This window comes from Heptranchias perlo, chromosome 10, assembly GCF_035084215.1.
Source record: "Heptranchias perlo isolate sHepPer1 chromosome 10, sHepPer1.hap1, whole genome shotgun sequence".
In the NCBI taxonomy this organism is placed as follows: Eukaryota; Metazoa; Chordata; class Chondrichthyes; order Hexanchiformes; family Hexanchidae; genus Heptranchias; species Heptranchias perlo.
Window position 1 is genome coordinate 73,811,252 of NC_090334.1, and position 17,861 is coordinate 73,829,112.

Consider the following 17,861-nt stretch of genomic DNA (forward strand, 5'->3'; position numbering starts at 1 on the left):
TCTGTAGGTTATTTGACATTTTGGATACTTGTATTCATATTGTGGCAACAGATGCAGATGTAATAGATTGATCAATGGCAGGATATAATATTCACTTATTTGCCTTAAGGAGTCGATGGAGAATTTCAGAGTTTCTGCTCTCGGAAGAGATTATTCACCTCCCACTAGATATTAATAGATCCAGTCCCTCCAAGGCAATACATTGTACATGGATCTGTTGGAAGAAATAGACTTGCTGGACCAAACGGCCTTTTACAAATTTCAGAAAAATTTTCAGTGCCAGGAAAAAAAAACAAGAAACTATTCTTAATCTCCCATTTTAGAAGTGAAAAAAAGACTTGCATTTATACAGCACTTTTCACGACCTCAGGGCATCCCAAAGTGCTTTACAGCCAATGAAGTACTTCTGAAGTGTAGTCACTGTTATAATTTAGAAAATGCAGCAGCCAATTTGCACACAAAGTCCCACAAACAGCAATATGATAATAACCAAATGTTTTTTTTTGAAAAAGGTGTTTGTTGAGGGATAAATATTGGCCAGGACACTTCGAATAGTGCAATGGGATCGTTTACGTCCACCTGTGAGGGGGCCTCTGTTTAACATCTCATCCGAAAGACTGTGCCTCTGACAGCGTAGCACTCCCTCCGTACTGCATTCAAGTGTCAGCTGAATTATGCGCTCACATCTCTGGAGTGGGACTCGAACTCACAACCTTCTGACTCAGAGGTGAAAGCGCTACCACAGAGCCACGGCTGACAACATGGGGCCAGGAATTAGTAAGACAGTACTTTAGTTTCATTTATTTCAACATTTCCCCTGAAGTGGTAAACCAGAATTTAGTTCTCCAAATACTGCCTGGGTACATTGCAAATTAAGCCAGAAGCGTGTTTTCCCTGATCAGGTAGCTCAGCTCCTCAAGCCAGTCAATAGTTATAGCCCCCCTTGCAACCAATGTAGCTGTTCAGGAAAGTACAAGGCTCCGCCTAGTTAGTGATGTCACCGGACAACGTGGCAGCAAGGAAACCAAACATGACAGGCTTCCTTTGGAGTACAAAGGGCCAACTTTTAAAAATATCACCACACATTTGATTTTAAACATAATGTATTTTTTCCTCCTTTAACCATACAGCAGCTGCTAAATCAAATCCTTTCAAATTACAAAGCAGCACTAAAACTAAAATTATACAGAAACTGAAGACAGCTCTGTGGAGAAACTTCAAATTAGTTACCGAATATATTTGGCAGTTGACAGTTTTGATCCCATCTGTTTAGGTCATAGTGACTTTGCAAACATTTGCTACCAACATACACAGAGGATAGTGATGTGGCACAAGACTTTTTTTTAAAAATGGAAGTAAAGCCAACCACTACTGATATCGTGTGTCAGTTGGTGGCACACTCATCTGTGAATCAGAATGTAGTGGGTTCCAGAGACTTCAGCACACAATCTAGGCTGACACTCCAGTGCAGTAGAGGGAGTGCTGCCCTGTCTGAGGTACTATCTTTCAGATGAGATGTTAAATGGAGGCCTGGTCTGCCCTCTCGGGTGGATGTAAAATGTTCCATGGCACCGTTCAAAGAGTTCTTCCAGTGCCCTGGCCAACATTTACCCCTCAACCAACACCACAAAAACAGGTGACTTGGTCAATTATCTCACTGCTGTTTGTGGGACCTTGCTGGGTGTAAATTGGCTGCCGCATTTGCCTACATTTCAAAGTATTTCATTGGCTTTGAAGCGCTTTGTGATGTGCTGAGAATGTGAAAGGCACTCTATAAATGAGTCTCCTCTTCTTTCTTTCACAAGCAAATCCAATCACAAACCGTATACGGGTTGTGTTCCAAATGTGGCAACCAGAAAACTTTGTAAGTAGCATTTTAAAATTTATTTTGGTACTATTGCGTTGGACTGCGAGGCGATACCCAGGAGTTCTGGTAATTGTGCTATGTTGCAGCAAGGAAAGAGGATTAAGTTGGAAAGTTGCCAAGAGCCCCGCTATCATGATGGCACATCTGTAGAGAAACAGGAAAACAGTGCCCGAATAGAGAAGATGCTTTTAAAGGGAGTCATAATATGCCATTCCTTTCTGTTGGGGAGAAACAGCATGTATTGAATGCCTGTGGGTGTAGCAGTGAGACAGCCAGTATGCTATTCTTGTGCTACATTAGTCATGTGGCACCTTGTGCCAGGAATAATGACAACAGCAAGCTAACTCATCCACTGTGGTCTAAAATCATATATGCAGATTAGAACCATAGTACAACATTGACTAACTCATTTATATCCCCCTCAAGTACATAGAGATGTCTAAGTGTTGAACAAAGTGGAAGAATAAAGCCACCTTTATTATGTAACTTGGCTAGAATTCAATAAGATTGATTCAATGTATTTGAAAAGTGGATGCAGGCAAAATTTAAGTAAAATATTACAAGAAAGAAATAAAAGTAATTTTGTTTCAGTGCAAAAGACAATTTCTCTACCATGATAAAGGGTTAGCTTGGCTCAGATGGTAGCATTAAGTCTCAGTGAGAAAGTTGCGGTTTCACACCCCATCCCAGGTTTGAGTAAAATCTCGACTGACACTTCAGTGCTGTACTAAGTGTTGCACAGTTGCTGTTTGAGATGAAACATTAAACCAAGGCCTTGTTTACCTTTTCAGTTGGATGTAAAATATCCAATAGTGCTCTCATGAGCTGGGGGTTTGCTGATCGTGGGACCTTGTTGTGCATGAATCGGCTGCTGCATTTGCCTACATGAAACAGTAACTGTACGTCAAAAATAATTCATTGGATGTGAAATGCTTTGGGATATCCTGAAGATGTAATAAATTCAAGTTCGCTCAAAAGGGTCAACAGCCACACTGCAGTGAACCTCAGTAAAGTAGCACATCTCCAATTCTGCGTTTAAGGTTCAATGCCCTAATCTGGGAAAAACATTCCTCATGCAGGCTCAAACCAGCTCTCTACACTGTCAATAGAAGCTGTGATGCTGCAACAGAAGCATCAGCCTAACTAAGACCAGAGGGGAGCTTTTGCACTTGTTAAAGGAAAGGACTTTAGTAACATAGCAGGTACAGCACAGGAGGCGGCCATTTGGTCCATCGTGCCTGTGCCGGTTCTTTGAAAGAGCTATCCAATTAGGTACAATCCCCTGCTCTTTCCCCATAGCCCTGTAAATTTTTTCCCTTCAAGTATTTATCCAATTCCTTTTTGAAAGTTACTGAATCTGCTTCCAACATCCTTTCAGACACTGCATTCCAAATCATTACAACTCGCTGCGTCAAAAAATGTTTCCTCATGTCGACTCTGGCTCTTTTGCTGCTCACCTTAAATCTGTATCCTCTGATTACTGACCCTCTGCCATTGGAAACAGTTTCTCCGTATTTACTGTCAAAACCCTTCATAATTTTGAACACCTCTATCAACTCTCCCCTTAACTTTCTCTATTTTGAGAACAACCCCGGTCTCTCCGCATAAGTCCCTCATCCCTGGTACCATTCTAGTAAATCTCTTCTGCACCCTCTAAGGCCTTGACATCCTTCCTAAAGTGTCGTGCCCAGAATTGAACACAATACTCCAGCTGAGGCCTAACCAATGTTCTATAAAGGTTTAGCATAACTTCCTTGCTTTTGTACTCCATGCCTCTATTAATAAAGCCCAGGATCCCATATGCTTTTTAAAGCAGCTTCCGTAGCTTGTCCTGCCATCATCAAAGGTTTGTGTTTGAGCACCCCCAAGTCTCTCTCTTCCTGTAACCTTTAAAATTGTACCATTTCATTTATATTGCCTCTCATTCTTCCTACCAAAATGCATCATTTCATTTAGCATTTATATAGCACCTTTCAAAAACTCAGGACGTCCTACTTGACTTACAGCCAATTAAGTACTTTTCTTCTGGTCAAGTGTGGTCACTGTTGTAATGTAGGGAAATGCGGTGCTAATTTGCACACAGCAAGGTCCCACAAACAAGATACATGACCAGATAATCCGTTTTTTTTTATAAAGTGATGTTGGTTGAGAGATAGATATCAGATCAGGAAAACTCCCCTGCTTTTCTTTGAATAGTGCCATAGGATCTTTTACTGAAAGGACAGATGGGCCCTTGATTTAACTTACTCATCCGAATGACGGCACCTCCGACAGTGCAACACTCCCTCAGTACTGCATTGGTGTCAGCCTAGATTATGTGCTCAAGTCTCTGAAGCGGGGCATGAACCCACAACCTTCTGACTCAGGCGAGTGTGTTACCATTGAGCCTAGGCGGACACTACTTTCGAGGGCAACATTATTCACCTTAACCCCCACCTAAGCTACTACACCACATTCCATCCACATCTACAGTGACACTTAAACAAACTTTGAAATAAAAAGACACCAATATATTGGGATCCCACCCAAACTTTGTTCCTTAGGGTGATCTATACAAAACTCTCAAGTTGTCTACAACATGCTCTGCAAGAATAGTTCAATTTAACACTTTTGCCTTTCTGTGGGAAGACCTCTCCTCCCTTTATTCTGAACATGCAACTCTGAGTTCAGAAACACACCACGTTGCATGCTGCTGTACAAATCTCAACACTTAGTATTCTACACCACCAGGCTTCTTTTTAAAAAGGTCTGTAGATCGAGGATATTTTGGACGGTGACAAATGACGAATTAAGTGGAGAGGTATGGAGGAAAGAGGGGGTAGAGTTCAGTGTGAGAGCAAGATGACAGAAGGAGACGCTACCAATGGTAGCGTGTGTGTTTTGGGGGGGGGGGGGGGGGGGGGGGGGGGGGAGAAAGAGAAGAGAAAGACAAGGCACAGTACACCAGAGTCAGAAGAGCAGAGGATGTGAGGAGGGACTTATGACTGGACAAGGTTGCAGTGGTAGGGAGGAGCAAGGCTGCGGGGAATTTATATACGAGGATTTTGAAGTTAACGCACTGAGGTTCAGCATGGATTGAGGGGATAGGCGAACAAGACTTTGAGAGAGACGGGATGCACATAACGGAGCTTTAAATGAGCAAAGTATTGTGTGTAGGATGAAGATGGGAAGGGGAGACCAGTGAGGATAACATTATAGTCTGCAAAGACAGAAATGTGTTTCAGTGGCAGTGGAGGAGGTAGGGACAAGGATGGGTATTGTTTCAGAAATGGAAGTGGGCAATCTTGTGATGGACATGGAGGCTGTACAGAATCAGTAAAAATTTGGGTGTGTATCGAGGAAATGGGATGAAATCAGGGAGATTTTGGTGGAGGCTGAACGAATGGCTAATGTCCAGTCAATGCTGAGCTGCAGAAAGTTCAAGCATATCTACAAGAATGTCTGACTGGCAGTAAGACAGCATAGTGACAGTCATGGAGAGGCCCATGATGAGGAAAGGTCTTATTTGCAAGACAGAAGATATCTTATAAAGTGATCTGCAGTGCAGCACAGATAGAGTTTTGCAAATTTTGGAATTATATTTAGTGATGCCCGAAAGGGCTCATATTGGAGTCTCAATTTAAAATAAAGCTCGTCAAAATCTTGCCAGTTACAAACATTGTGATGATTTCAGCTGTCCTTACCATCATGTAACAATCTACATTGCTGTGAAAAGAGCAACAGACAGCAATTCTGCCAAAACAGTGACAGCAAAAGATTGTATCTAATTAGCAAGCTCACCCAAGACCCATAGATTTGTAGTTAGAGACCACAAACACATCAGGAAGAGGAATATAGTAAAGGAACAGCAACTTAGAGAACAGGAGTAACAGGGTTCTGTGGAAATAGGCCTTTTTATGGACCAGCACAGGTCCAGCTAGTTTCCTAATACAACACTGAGAAATTATTTATTGAACCCTTTCAGCACCCACCTCCTCCTTTACTTACAATGATTCCAATGACTCCTGTGTAAGATTGGGCAACTAATTAAAAAAGTAAATACAAAAAAAATCACCGAGAAAATTTAGCTAATCAAAGGATTAAATCAAATATATAGTTGCATAACAACTTGCATTTATATAGTATCTTTAATGTAAAGAATGTCCCAAGAAGCTTTACGGATAGGCTGGTGGAATAGATGCTGAGCCACAAGAAGTTAGGAGGAGTGACTCATGTTTTGGTCAAATAGATTGGTTTTGAGAATTTTTTTTAAAAAAAGGATGAAGAGGCAGAGGGATTTGGGGAGGGATGTCTAGGGAGTAGGAAATAGATGCTGAAAGCTCTGTTGCTCGTAGTGGGATCAAGGGAGAGGGTGGAAAAAAGGCTAGAGAAATGGAGTGTTTCGAGAGAGCTGGGGGCCGATGCAGGCCTGGAGGAGTTTGTAGAGAGAGAATGGGCAGGGCCAAGGAAGGATTTAAACACCAGGATGAGGAATTTAAATTTAATGTTTGGGGGTGGGGTGATAAGTGAGTGGGATAGGATGTGTGCAGCTGTTTTGGACAAATTGGAGTTTATGGAGGGGGGAGGAAGAGAGACCAGCAATGGAGTAGCCAAGTCTGAAGGTGACTAAGACACGCGTGTATGAGGGTTTCAACAGCGAACAGGAAGAGGTAAGGACAGAAGGTTGTGTTGTGGGGGTGGAAGCAGGCAGTTTTTGTGGTGGAGTATATTGGGCCGGAAACTAAGCTTAGGGTCAAACAGAATGTCATAGTTGCAAACTGCATGGTCGAGCTTGTGGCACTCTCCTGGGAGGTGTCAGGAATCTGTGGCAAAGCAGCAGAGATCGTGGAAGGGGCCAAAGGCAACGGCTCAGTCTTCACAATGCTGAGCAGATGTTACAAAGGAACATAGACAGGCTAAGTGAGTGGGCACACTATGGCAGGTGGAGTTCAATACGGGGTCATCCACTTTGGATCCAAAACAAATTTGAATATTTTCTTGATAGACTAGGAGCAAAGGGATTTAGGTGTCCATGTACACAATTACTAAAAGCTAGTGCACAGGTACAAAAGTAATCAAAAAGGCTAATGGAATTTTGACCTTTATCTCAAGGGGGTTGGAATACAAAAGGAAGTGATGCTTCAGTTGTACAGAATCTTGCTCAGACCCCATCTGGAGTACTGCGTTGAGTTTTGAGCACCGAACCACAAGATGTATTGGTCTTTGAGGGGGTAAATTCACCAGAATGTTATAGAAAATTTACAGCACAGGAGGCCACCATTCGGCCCAATTGCATCTGTGCCGGTCAAAATAGAGCTACCCAACCTAAATCCACTTTTCAGCTCTTGGTCTCTACCCTTGTAGGTTATGGCAATTCAAGTGCATATCCAAGTACTTTTTAAAATGTGGTGAGGGTTTCTGCCTCTACCATCCTTTCAGATGGTGAGTTCCAGACCTCTACCACCCTCTGGATGAAAACATTTTTCCTCAGCTCCCCTCTAATCCTTCTACCAATTACTGTAAATCTATGCCCCCTGGTTATTGACCTGTCTAAGGGAAATAGGCCCCTCATAATTGTATACACCTCAATTAAATCACCCTTCAGCCTCCTCTGTTCCAAAGAAAACAACCCCAGCCTATCCAATCTTTCCTCTTACCTAATATTCTCCAATTCTGGCAACATCCTCAGATCTCTTCTGCATCCTCTTTAGTGCAATCACAACCTTCCTGTAATGTGACCAGAACTGTACACAGTACTCAAGTACCAATATTTTATACAGTTCTAGCATAACCTCCCTGCTCTTATATTCTATGCCTCGGCTAAGGAATGGTGTGGAGATGCTAATAAAGGAAAGTATCCTGTATGCCTTCTTAAACACCTTATCTACCTGTCCTGCTACCTTCAGTAATCGGTGGACATGCACTCCAAGGTCCCTCTCCCTCTACACCTCTCAGTATTCTCCCATTTATCATGTATTCCCTTGCCTTGTTTGACCTCCCCAAATGCATTACTTTACACTTCTCCGGATTGAATTCCATTTGCCACTTTTCTGCCCACTTGACCAGTCCATTGATATCTTCCTGCAGTCTACAGCTTTCCTCCTCACTACCACATAGCTAATTTTTGTATTTGCAAACTTCTTAATCATACCCCCTACATTTAAGTTTAAATCATTAATATATACCACAAAAAAAGGGACCTAGTACTGAGCCCTGCGGAACACCACTGGAAATAGTGTTCCACTCACAAAAACACCCGGCCATTACCCTTTGCTTTCTGCCACTGAGCCAATTTTGGATCCAATTTGCCACTTTCCCTTGGACTTTTACTTTTTTGACTAGTCTGCCACGTGGGACCTTGTCAAAAGCCTAGCTAAAATCCATGTAAACTACATCAAATGCACTACCCTCATCGACCCTCCTGGTTACCTCCTCACAAAATTCAATCAAGTTGGTCAGACATGACTTTCCCTTTAAAAATCCATGTTGACTGTCCTTGATTAATCTGTGCCTTTCTAAATGACAGTTTTTATCCAGTCGCTCAGAATTGATTCCAATAATTTGTCCACCACTGAGGTTAGACAGGCTGCCCCATAATTATTAGGTCTATCCTTAGCTCCCTTTTTAAACAACGGTACAAAGTTAGCAGTCCTCCAATCCTCTGGTACCACGCCTGTAGTCAGGGAGGATTGGAAAATGGTCAGATCCTCCACCATTTCCTCCCTTGCTTCTTTTAACAGCCTATGATACATTTCAGCTGGACCTGACCATTTATCTACTTTCAAAGATGCTAAACCCTTACCAGGGCTTAAAGGAGTTAAATTATGAGGGCCGGTTACATAAACTAGGTTTGTATTCCCTTCTGTTGAGAGGTGATCTAATCATGGAACTCTCTTCCCCAAAAAGCTGTGGATGTTGGGTCAGTTGAAATTTTCAAGACTGAGATCAGTGGATTTTTGTTAAGGGCATCAAGGGATATGGAGCAAAGGCAAGTAAATGGAGTTGAGGTTACAGATCAAACATGATCTAAACAGAATGGCAGAACAGGCTGGAGGGTTTGAATGGCCTACTCCTAGTCCCATGAGCTGGAGGAAGTTGGGACTCATCCAAGGCCAGATGTCAGACAAGGAGCCGGACAGCACAGAGACAGTCGATTGGTTAAGTGGAGAAGTAGAGGAACAGAGCAGCAACATGTGTAACGCTTCTGAAGATGGTGATAAATTGCTTCTTTGTGTAGGAAATCATCTGGACCACTTGATACATTACTACACAAATACTCTCAAGCCTTTATTCTAAAAAATGTTCCTGAGAAATTGGTACACAGACAAAAGTTCTTAGCTAGAACATGTGAAGCAATGGTAGCAATCTTATAACACACAATGCACACAACAGGAGATGAAAACCAACAGCACATAGCTCACACATTTCAAGGATTCAGATATTTATGAAATCTTATGGAGCTATCCAAATCCCTCAAGTGTGCAATCTTGTAACAATATCAGTCAACATTTATTCTCGACACAGAATACAAGCTATTTGTTTTCTAATGAAAATTTCTATTAAACCTATAAGCTATTGAGCACTTAAAAGCATTTTCCTTTTTGTCTAAAGGATAAAGCTTTTTTATCGTCATTTAGGTGAGAATGCTATGCAGTGACTATTTTTTTTTTAAAAAGTATGTAAACTTCTTTGAGGGAATTAATCATTTAGCCAGTAGTTGCAGGAGGGGATCGAGGTGTTTGCTGTAATACAGAGCAATTATGGGTCAAGTCTTCTGGTTAACAGGTCCCCAAAAATAACATTGCATAATTATTGGCCAGATTACTTTAATCAGAATTAGGTTTAGTTTTGTTTTACCATGTCACCTTGACATTATCCTTTTCTCCCATTTAAGCAATTTAGTCAACGGTTCAACATATACCAGGCTTAGTGTTATCCATGTTTTGTGAAACCATAATCTCATTTCCAGCTCCTGTATAATTTGCTGGTCAAGCTTCAATCAATGATAGGGCACACTTGTGTAGGCTCCATTTGCACACCCTCACTATTTAAGCTATTCACAACCACTGCTTGCTCAGTGTCTTGAGAAACCGTAATCTTGCCCTTTTATCATTCTTCCATTTGTGGTTTTAAAAAAAGTACCATGAAGCACATCTAGCTGCTGCAGTTCCTGCGATGTCACTCAAACACCTACTACTACTTGAACAGTAGTATCATGTATAAAGCTCCCAAATTACTCTATTTTAACAGTTTAGAAATGACAGAAATATCAACAGATGTTTAAGCTAGTTACACAGTGAAATCCTGTCAGCGATTAATTTGGCCAGTAGATAGGATCTGTATTTGTGTAACAGCACAATGTGCCTTAGAAACATCACAGTGCTTCACATACATATCATTTTGCACACGATATCTAGGCCTCAAAAACAATGAAATGAGTGACCAGTTAATTTGTTTTTAGCGGCGTTGGTTGAGGGGTGAACTTTGGCCGGGAGTACTGCCTGCTCTTCAAATAGTGCAATGGGATTTTTAGCACCCACCTGAGCCACAGGAACTGGCAGATAGGCCCAAATGATCACTTCAACTGACGGATTATCATCAAGTAGTAATCACAGATGAGTTACTGCTGATCCCATGATCCACAATGTGCACTGCAACTGCACTGCTGAGTAGTGCTTCTCAGCACTCACAGACACTTTAAACAGCTACTCAGCTGCTCTTGCCCAATGTGCTGTTCAGAGTGTTAGCGCTATGAAAAGAATGTTAGTGCTTATATTTTTCTTTTTTCCTTTTTTAATTCATTCTCAGGGTGTGGGCAAGGCTGGCATTTATTGCTTGTCCCTAGTTTGCCATGAAACATTTTCGACACACATTGTTCTACAACCATGCTGGCATTCTGAGCAGGATGATACTTAACTGTTCAAAGTACTGTACTACTGACAGCTAGGCAGCACTGCTCATCAGCAAAGTCTTCCGTTAGTCCTCAGGGATCTTTACTGCTAACCAGTTAAGGACAATTAACAGCCTTTTAGCAATGCATTCAAATGCTAGGTGACTCAGATTAGTGATGTTACAACTCAGGCAATTGCTTTTCAACAATGAGAAATGGCCACTAAAATGATCACCGTAACCGAACTACACTGATCACTATAAGTGACTGCTACATCAATTTACACTTTACATTTGTAAAGCATCTTTACTGTAGTAAAACATCCCAAGGCGCTTCACAGGAGCATCAAACAAAATTTGACACTGAGCCACGTAGGAAATATTAGGGCAGGTGACCAAAAGCTTGGTCAAAGAGGTAGGTTTTAAGGAATGTCTTAAAGGAGGTAAGAAGCGAAGAAGTTTAGGTAGGGAATTCGAAAGCTTAGGGCCTCAGCAGCTGAAGGTGCAGCGATGAAAATCGGGGATACAACAATACTACTATTAAATGGGTTGTCATTTGGAAAGCAGATTTTAAGTGATAAGTGACTAAGCACTATAAAAACCAATCTGTTTAACAAAGTAAATCTTTACTGGTCAGACTTTCCTGACAATCAAACACAAATTATTTCTCCATAAAAATTACAATTAAGTTAGAATTCTGCATAATAAATATACCAGCGTCGGTTATATAAGTGCACTGGCAGCCGCTGTTTACTGAGACAGCTACCAGCATCGGAACACAGAACCAAAACTCAATTTTCTATACATTTCTGAATACTTGAACTTAAACCAATAGCAAGTTGGGATTTAATGGCATTATTTTAACCTCAGTCAACTTGCCTAAGTCAGAAGGTTGTAGGTTCAAGTTCCACTCCAGGACTTGAAGTGTCGGCCTAGATTATGTGCTCAACAGTATCGAAGGAGTGTTGCACTGTCAGAGGTGCCATCGTTTGGGTGAGATCACTCTTTCAAAGAGCAGGGAGTTCTCCCAGCCACCTGCCCGACATTCATTCCTCAACTAGCACCAATAACTGGTTACCCATCTCATTGCTATTTGTGGGACCCTGCTGTCAAATTCATCTACAAAAACAACAGTTGCTAGTCTTCAAAAAATAATTCTTTGAGGCATTTCAGGGCATCCCGAGGACATGAAAGCCACCATAAAGAAAGTGCAGTCACTGTTTTTCGGCCACGGCAGCAGCCAGCAGGATGAGATAAATGACTAGTTAATCGGTTTGGTGTTGCTGGTTAGGACACTGGCAGAACTCCCCGCTCCTCTTCGGAAAAAAATGGCACAATTTCTTTTACACCCATCTGAAGAAGGGAGACGAGGCCTCTATTTAATTTTCCATCTGTAAGGTGGCACCTCAGACAATGCCACTCTCCCTCAGTGCTGTACTAAAATGTCAGCCTACATGATGTGCTCAAGTCCTGGAGTGGGGCTTGAACCCACAATCTTCTGACTCAGGCAAGAGTGCTAACACTGAGACAAGCAGATAATTTTTGCACGTTTTTTCTTTTTTTAGGATTAATTTACTTTTTATCTGATTATTGTCTCAAATATTCTCAGATATCCGTTATTCTCTAATGTGCAAGCTGCCCATAGCTATTTCAGGCTTTACTAAGAGTCACAAGGAAAAATAAGAGAAAAGCAAGAGAAACACTTAGAAGGGAGATGCAAGTTATACAGTGTTCCACTGTGGCACTTTGTGATTTCATGCAAATCATATTCCCTTCAGAAGTGTAATCTCAGCACCACTATAATGATCCACATATACTATTATCTATACACACCTATATACATATACGAAATCACCTAATGAAGGAGGGGTATCTTAACATACACTTTAGCATTTTAATTTATTGATGCTTTCTTAGTGTTTCAACACTTTACTGGATACAACAGTTAAACATAGTTTTCACATTACTGCAGTATTTATTTGCTGTGGTATAAATTATCAAGAATACCCAAGAGGGCTAACATGGCTGCAACTGAAAGCAGGGTCCTGAGGATTGATCATAAAACTAATCTGCAACCTTTTTTATATTGAAGCGACTGATTTAGAGTCTTCACAAAAAAAATAGTTGAAATCGCAGAATGTTATTTCCACAACAGTGGCAATGATCCCAGAATACTATTTAATAACAGAAATTGACACACGTCACAGTAAATCAAGGGCCCTAATTAATTCCTGCTTTAAGCAGAGTTAGTGTCAGCAGCAAGGGGATTAATGACTGATGCCATTACCACTGATGTGCCAAGAAACAGTCTGCAGTTGATCAGTAATAAATTCTATGGACTATCTATACATTAATGGATATACAATTAAGATCTCAATGACTTGAGTGACTGTTTATTTTGCTGCTGGATTTCTGGAAGAACTGCTGTACTCAAGCACAGATTCCTTATGTCCAAGCGCTGCTTCCTCCCTATTTATTTTACCATGTGCCACCAACTGTAGGCCCAAGGAAAGGCCAATAGGATGAAACAACTTGCTTTCCAATAACCGCTCGAGACCCAGGTAAAGCCTGCTTAGATTGTTGGTGACAATTGCAGTATGGTAGTAATGCAGTTGCTGAGATTTAACAGTACTAACATTTGTTTTCAATGGAAGATGTGTCACTGGGCAGAACAGCCATAAGAAAACCAAAAATTCCACGAAATCCAAATGCGTTCAGCAGGAGCATTGGATTGGAATTTAAGTACAGTTAATTGTGTATATAATGACCATAAAGTACTACTCTTAAGCTTGGTGCTATAATGCTCCTTTTAAAAACAAATTACATTGTAAACACTAGGTTGATAATAATCAGGAATGAGCACAAAGGGAAATATCCCAAGATCAGTGACAACATTCATGGGACGAGCAAAGCATTTACCAAATTATCACAGGTACATAATGCTTGTCTCCAATCAATGTTTTAATGCAGATTTATCTACAGAACTCCATTAGAAAATGAAGTAATTGTTTCTGTGAAGAGGCAACGATTTCCATTGCACCTCACTCAGCACTAACTGCATTCTGCCTCAGTCAGACCTGAAGTCTATAACAAGCATGTGTGAAATTTTATTTCCTCCTCAGCAAGATTTCATCCCATCTGGGCCATGTTGGGAAACTCCTTCACTAGCTATTCAATTCTTTATTAAATAGAAAACCTGTCTCCATTTAGTTTGTTTTCAATTAAGTTGGACAGAAGTGACATGTGCCTCTTCTCCATAAAGCTATAGTGTTATTGCAATGTATTTGAAAATTGCAAAGAGCTTTTTTATATCAGGAAAAAATTGAAACACTCACAGCATTATACTGAATTAAGGCAATTGTAAATCAAAACCGGCACTACCATGCTGGTCACCAACCATGAAATGTGTTGACTAATTACAAATCTGTTATACCCCTAATCCAGACAGACAGTTGTGCACACAATAACCCTTCTAGTAGTGGGTAAAATAAATCAAACTCCATGTAGTTACTACAAGAAACAATTTTAAAAAAAGACTTCCAGGGAACTTTCATTGCCGTAAAAAGAATATTTCATAAAATATCTTAGTCAATACAAGACTTGAAAGATATAAGACAATTAGCTGAATCATTTCAAAACTCTGTTTCCAGGTGTGGCATTATAATCACACTCCCAATACAATCCAGAAAACACAGAACAAGTTCGGCAACCTAACATACAGATTGGATGTCAAGAAATGTTGCATAACAATACACACAAAGAACTGTGGCAAAGAGTTCTCAACATTTAAAAAAAACTACAGAACCATACAGGAACCTCCAGAACACAATTAACTTCTGAGGAAACAAAATCCACCAATTGTTTACAAAAGAAAACAGAATTTCTAAGTTGGTTCATAATAACCTTGCACAAATTATTTACAATTTTTGTTATCCACTGACAGGTAGGTGTGAATCTAATTCGAACACAAACATAAATCTCAGACATGATGTCCTAAATAAACGTAAAAAGGAGCCTTAGAACTCAATGTGTGAACAATGTCTTCTTGGGTTACTGCGTTAATATTGATTATTAAGCCCAAAGAGAAAGCACAAATATACAGGACCCCTGTTCCCGATGATTGATGGATTTATCCAGTAGGCTAGGCCTTAAAGACTAGGAGAATTTTTGATCTGGACTGAATTAGCTGAGGCAGTACAGGAACTATAAACTTGTCTGGAGATACCAGGGAGTCCCCATAAAACCATATCCCAGCAAAGACCAACCCCTTCAGGAGGGGACAGGTGAAAATTGACAGGCAAAAAAACCCAATATGCTGGATATTAAGAGCAATTAAATCGATTTAAAAACAGTTGCGACATTTTACTTTCTTCCACATCACTAAGAATTTGACCTAGTCTTGCTTCAAGCTCACTTTCTGCTTAGTTAGATCAAAGCAATTATTAAAAAGACACCAACATCTGGGACTTGTGTTTAGAAATCAAGTAGCAAAAGTTTAAATTAGAAGACTTAATAACTTGGGACAATAACCTAATAAAGGAACCCACCCACACAGGTAGAGTGATTATCATTTTTATTAACTTGGAGGGGCGGGGGGAACTCTTAGAATCTTACAGCACAAAAGGTGGTCATTAGGCCCATCGTGCCCATGTCAGCTCTTTGAAAGAGCTATCCAATTAGTCCCACTCCCTTGCTCTTGACTGTCACTTGTAAATTGCTGACATCACCCGTAATATTATATATACAAAAATATGAAATTTCCACTGCTTGGTGTGGGAATCATTAGATATGTCGTTATGATTTATCGATATTGGAAAGACCAAAGCCAGTGTCTTTGGTCCCTGCTGCAAACTTCGTTCTCTAGCCACCAACTCCATCCCTCTCCCCAGCCACTGTGAGGCTGAATCAGACCGTTCAAAACCTCGGTTTTATTTGACCGAGATGAGCTTCCAACCACATATCCGCTCCATCACCAAGACCACCGACTTCCACCTCCGTAACATCACCAGTCTCCGCTCTGCCTCAGCTCATCTGCTGCTGAAACCCTCATCCATGCCTTGGTGACCTCCAGACTGCACTATTCCAATGCTCTCCTGGCTGGTCTCCCATCTTTCAACCTCCATAAACTTGAGCTCATCCAAACCTCTGCTGCCCATATCCTAACTCGCACCAAGTCCCATGCTCCCATCACCCCTGTGCTCGCTGACCTACATTGGCTTCCTGTCTGGGAATGCCTCTTTTAAAATTCTCTTTTTTTTTCAAATCCTTCCATGGCCTCGCCCCTCCCCATCTCTAATCTCCTCCTGCCTTACAACCCTCCCAGATCTCTGTGCTCCTCCAATTCTTGCATCTTGTGCATCCCCGATTTTAATCGCTCTACCGTTGGCAGCCGTGCTTTCAGCTGCCTAGGCCCTAAGCTCTGGGATTCCCCCCCTTAACCCCTCCACCCCCCCTTAACCCCTCCACCCCCCCTCTCCTCCTTTAAGACCATCCTTAAAACTTACCTCTGACCAAGCTTTTGGTCACCTGTCCTAATACCTCCTTATGTGGCTCGGTGTCAAATTTTGTATGATAATGCTCCTGTGAAGCGCCTTGGGGGCATTTTACTACGTAAAAGGAGCTATATAAATGCAAGTAGTTGTTGTTGATATAATAGTCAATGTAAGGCTAAGTGTGCGCTCTCCTAAAATAAGCCAGTGACAATTTTTGTTCACTACTTTAGTGAACATCCAACCCCTTCAGCAAGGGCTCATACTGAATTATCAGCAAATAAAATTTTTCTTTTTAATCAAATGAGGAACATTTAAAGACGTGTGGTTTTAAGTTTAGAAGCTTTTATTTCAGAGCTTTAGCATTGTGGCAGGTCAAAATAATTTACCATTAAGTGATGCAACAGCACTATTACAATGTACTGTAAATAGTAGAATTCTAACAAGGCAACATGCAGGAATTGTTAATTCTGTTTATACATAAGGTTTTTGCATATAAGGAGATATTTCAAAAGGTGCTATACCAAGCAGGGCAATGGGATTTATTTAAGGAGGCTCTAGCAAAGAACCACCAGACACGATGGTCTAAACTGCCTCTTGTGATTCCATGAATTCTAAAGTGATAACTCTGACAAGTTAATGTTTTAATTACCCAAATTATTCATAACAGGGATCTCAGGCAAGATTAGTTTCCTCAAAAGCCACACCACTGCTTTCTAATCGTCAAGTTTTAAAGTTTGTTCAACATTTAACACAAAATGTAGCCAAATTGCTTTTGCTGGCTCAGTCTCACTCAGAACTTAATTTACACATTGGCTAGTGATAAAATAATTATACAGCCCAAAGTACTTCATATTTTATCAAAGCCAAACCCAAGAGGTGCATTACAAGCCCCAAGTTATTCTCTTCACTTTTTCTGGTCTTCTGCATGACATTTCGATATGGTCCAAGCCTCTCCTGAGCTTGGATCTTTAGGTCATCCCATGCCTCGCAGCACATTCCATAACATCCCACCCCCCCCCCCCCAAGACACGCCTCTCTCCACAGCACACCCAACGCAGGGCCATCCCACCCACCTTCTTAGTTACTCTTCCCCTAACACCTCCTCAGGTAGGTCTTCTACCCACATTCCTGGGTCCTCCCTCCACGCTTCTGCCTTACCTTTCCGTTTTGGGCGAACGCCGGCTTCACGAAACCGTTCTTCCTGGCCGTCACTTTGCTCTCCGACTGCACTTTCTCTATGAAGCCGTTGACGGTGCTGTAAATATCCCCGTTGGGGGCCAGTTTGCTCGCCATGCTCTCCGCCTCTTCACCCCGGTTACCACAAGCCCACCTTTCCCCTCCCCCCCACATCCACTCCACCCTACTCGGTCCGCTTCTCCGAGTCACTGCTGCCCCTACTCGGTCCGCTTCTCCGAGTCACTGCTGCCCCTACTCGGTCCGCACTGTTGCCCCTACGCGGTCCGCTTCCCTCGGTCGCTGTTGCCCCCTACAAGGTCTGCTTTCCTCCTGCCGTTACTCTTTGCTGGACTGTACGCCTGCCGTCGCCTTTTCCGGCAAGAATTCTTTTCCACCTCCCTCCGCGCCAACTGCTCTGGCCTTTCCACCCCCGCCACGGAAACCCGCGAAATACGTAC

General features: G+C 41.6%; 1 protein-coding gene across 2 annotated transcripts in view; it reads right to left on the reverse strand.

Annotated features, from left to right (window-relative positions):
• LOC137326698 (serine palmitoyltransferase 2-like) overlaps nucleotides 1-17,548 on the reverse strand; it is a 135,704-nt gene extending 118,156 nt beyond the window's left edge. For both annotated transcript variants that reach the window (XM_067992026.1, XM_067992025.1), the window contains exon 1: nucleotides 17,386-17,548. In XM_067992026.1, the coding sequence (XP_067848127.1) occupies nucleotides 17,386-17,520 (135 nt within the window). In that variant the 5' untranslated portion in view covers nucleotides 17,521-17,548. The remainder of the gene's footprint in view (nucleotides 1-17,385) is intronic.
• Nucleotides 17,549-17,861: the final 313 nt, after the last annotated feature.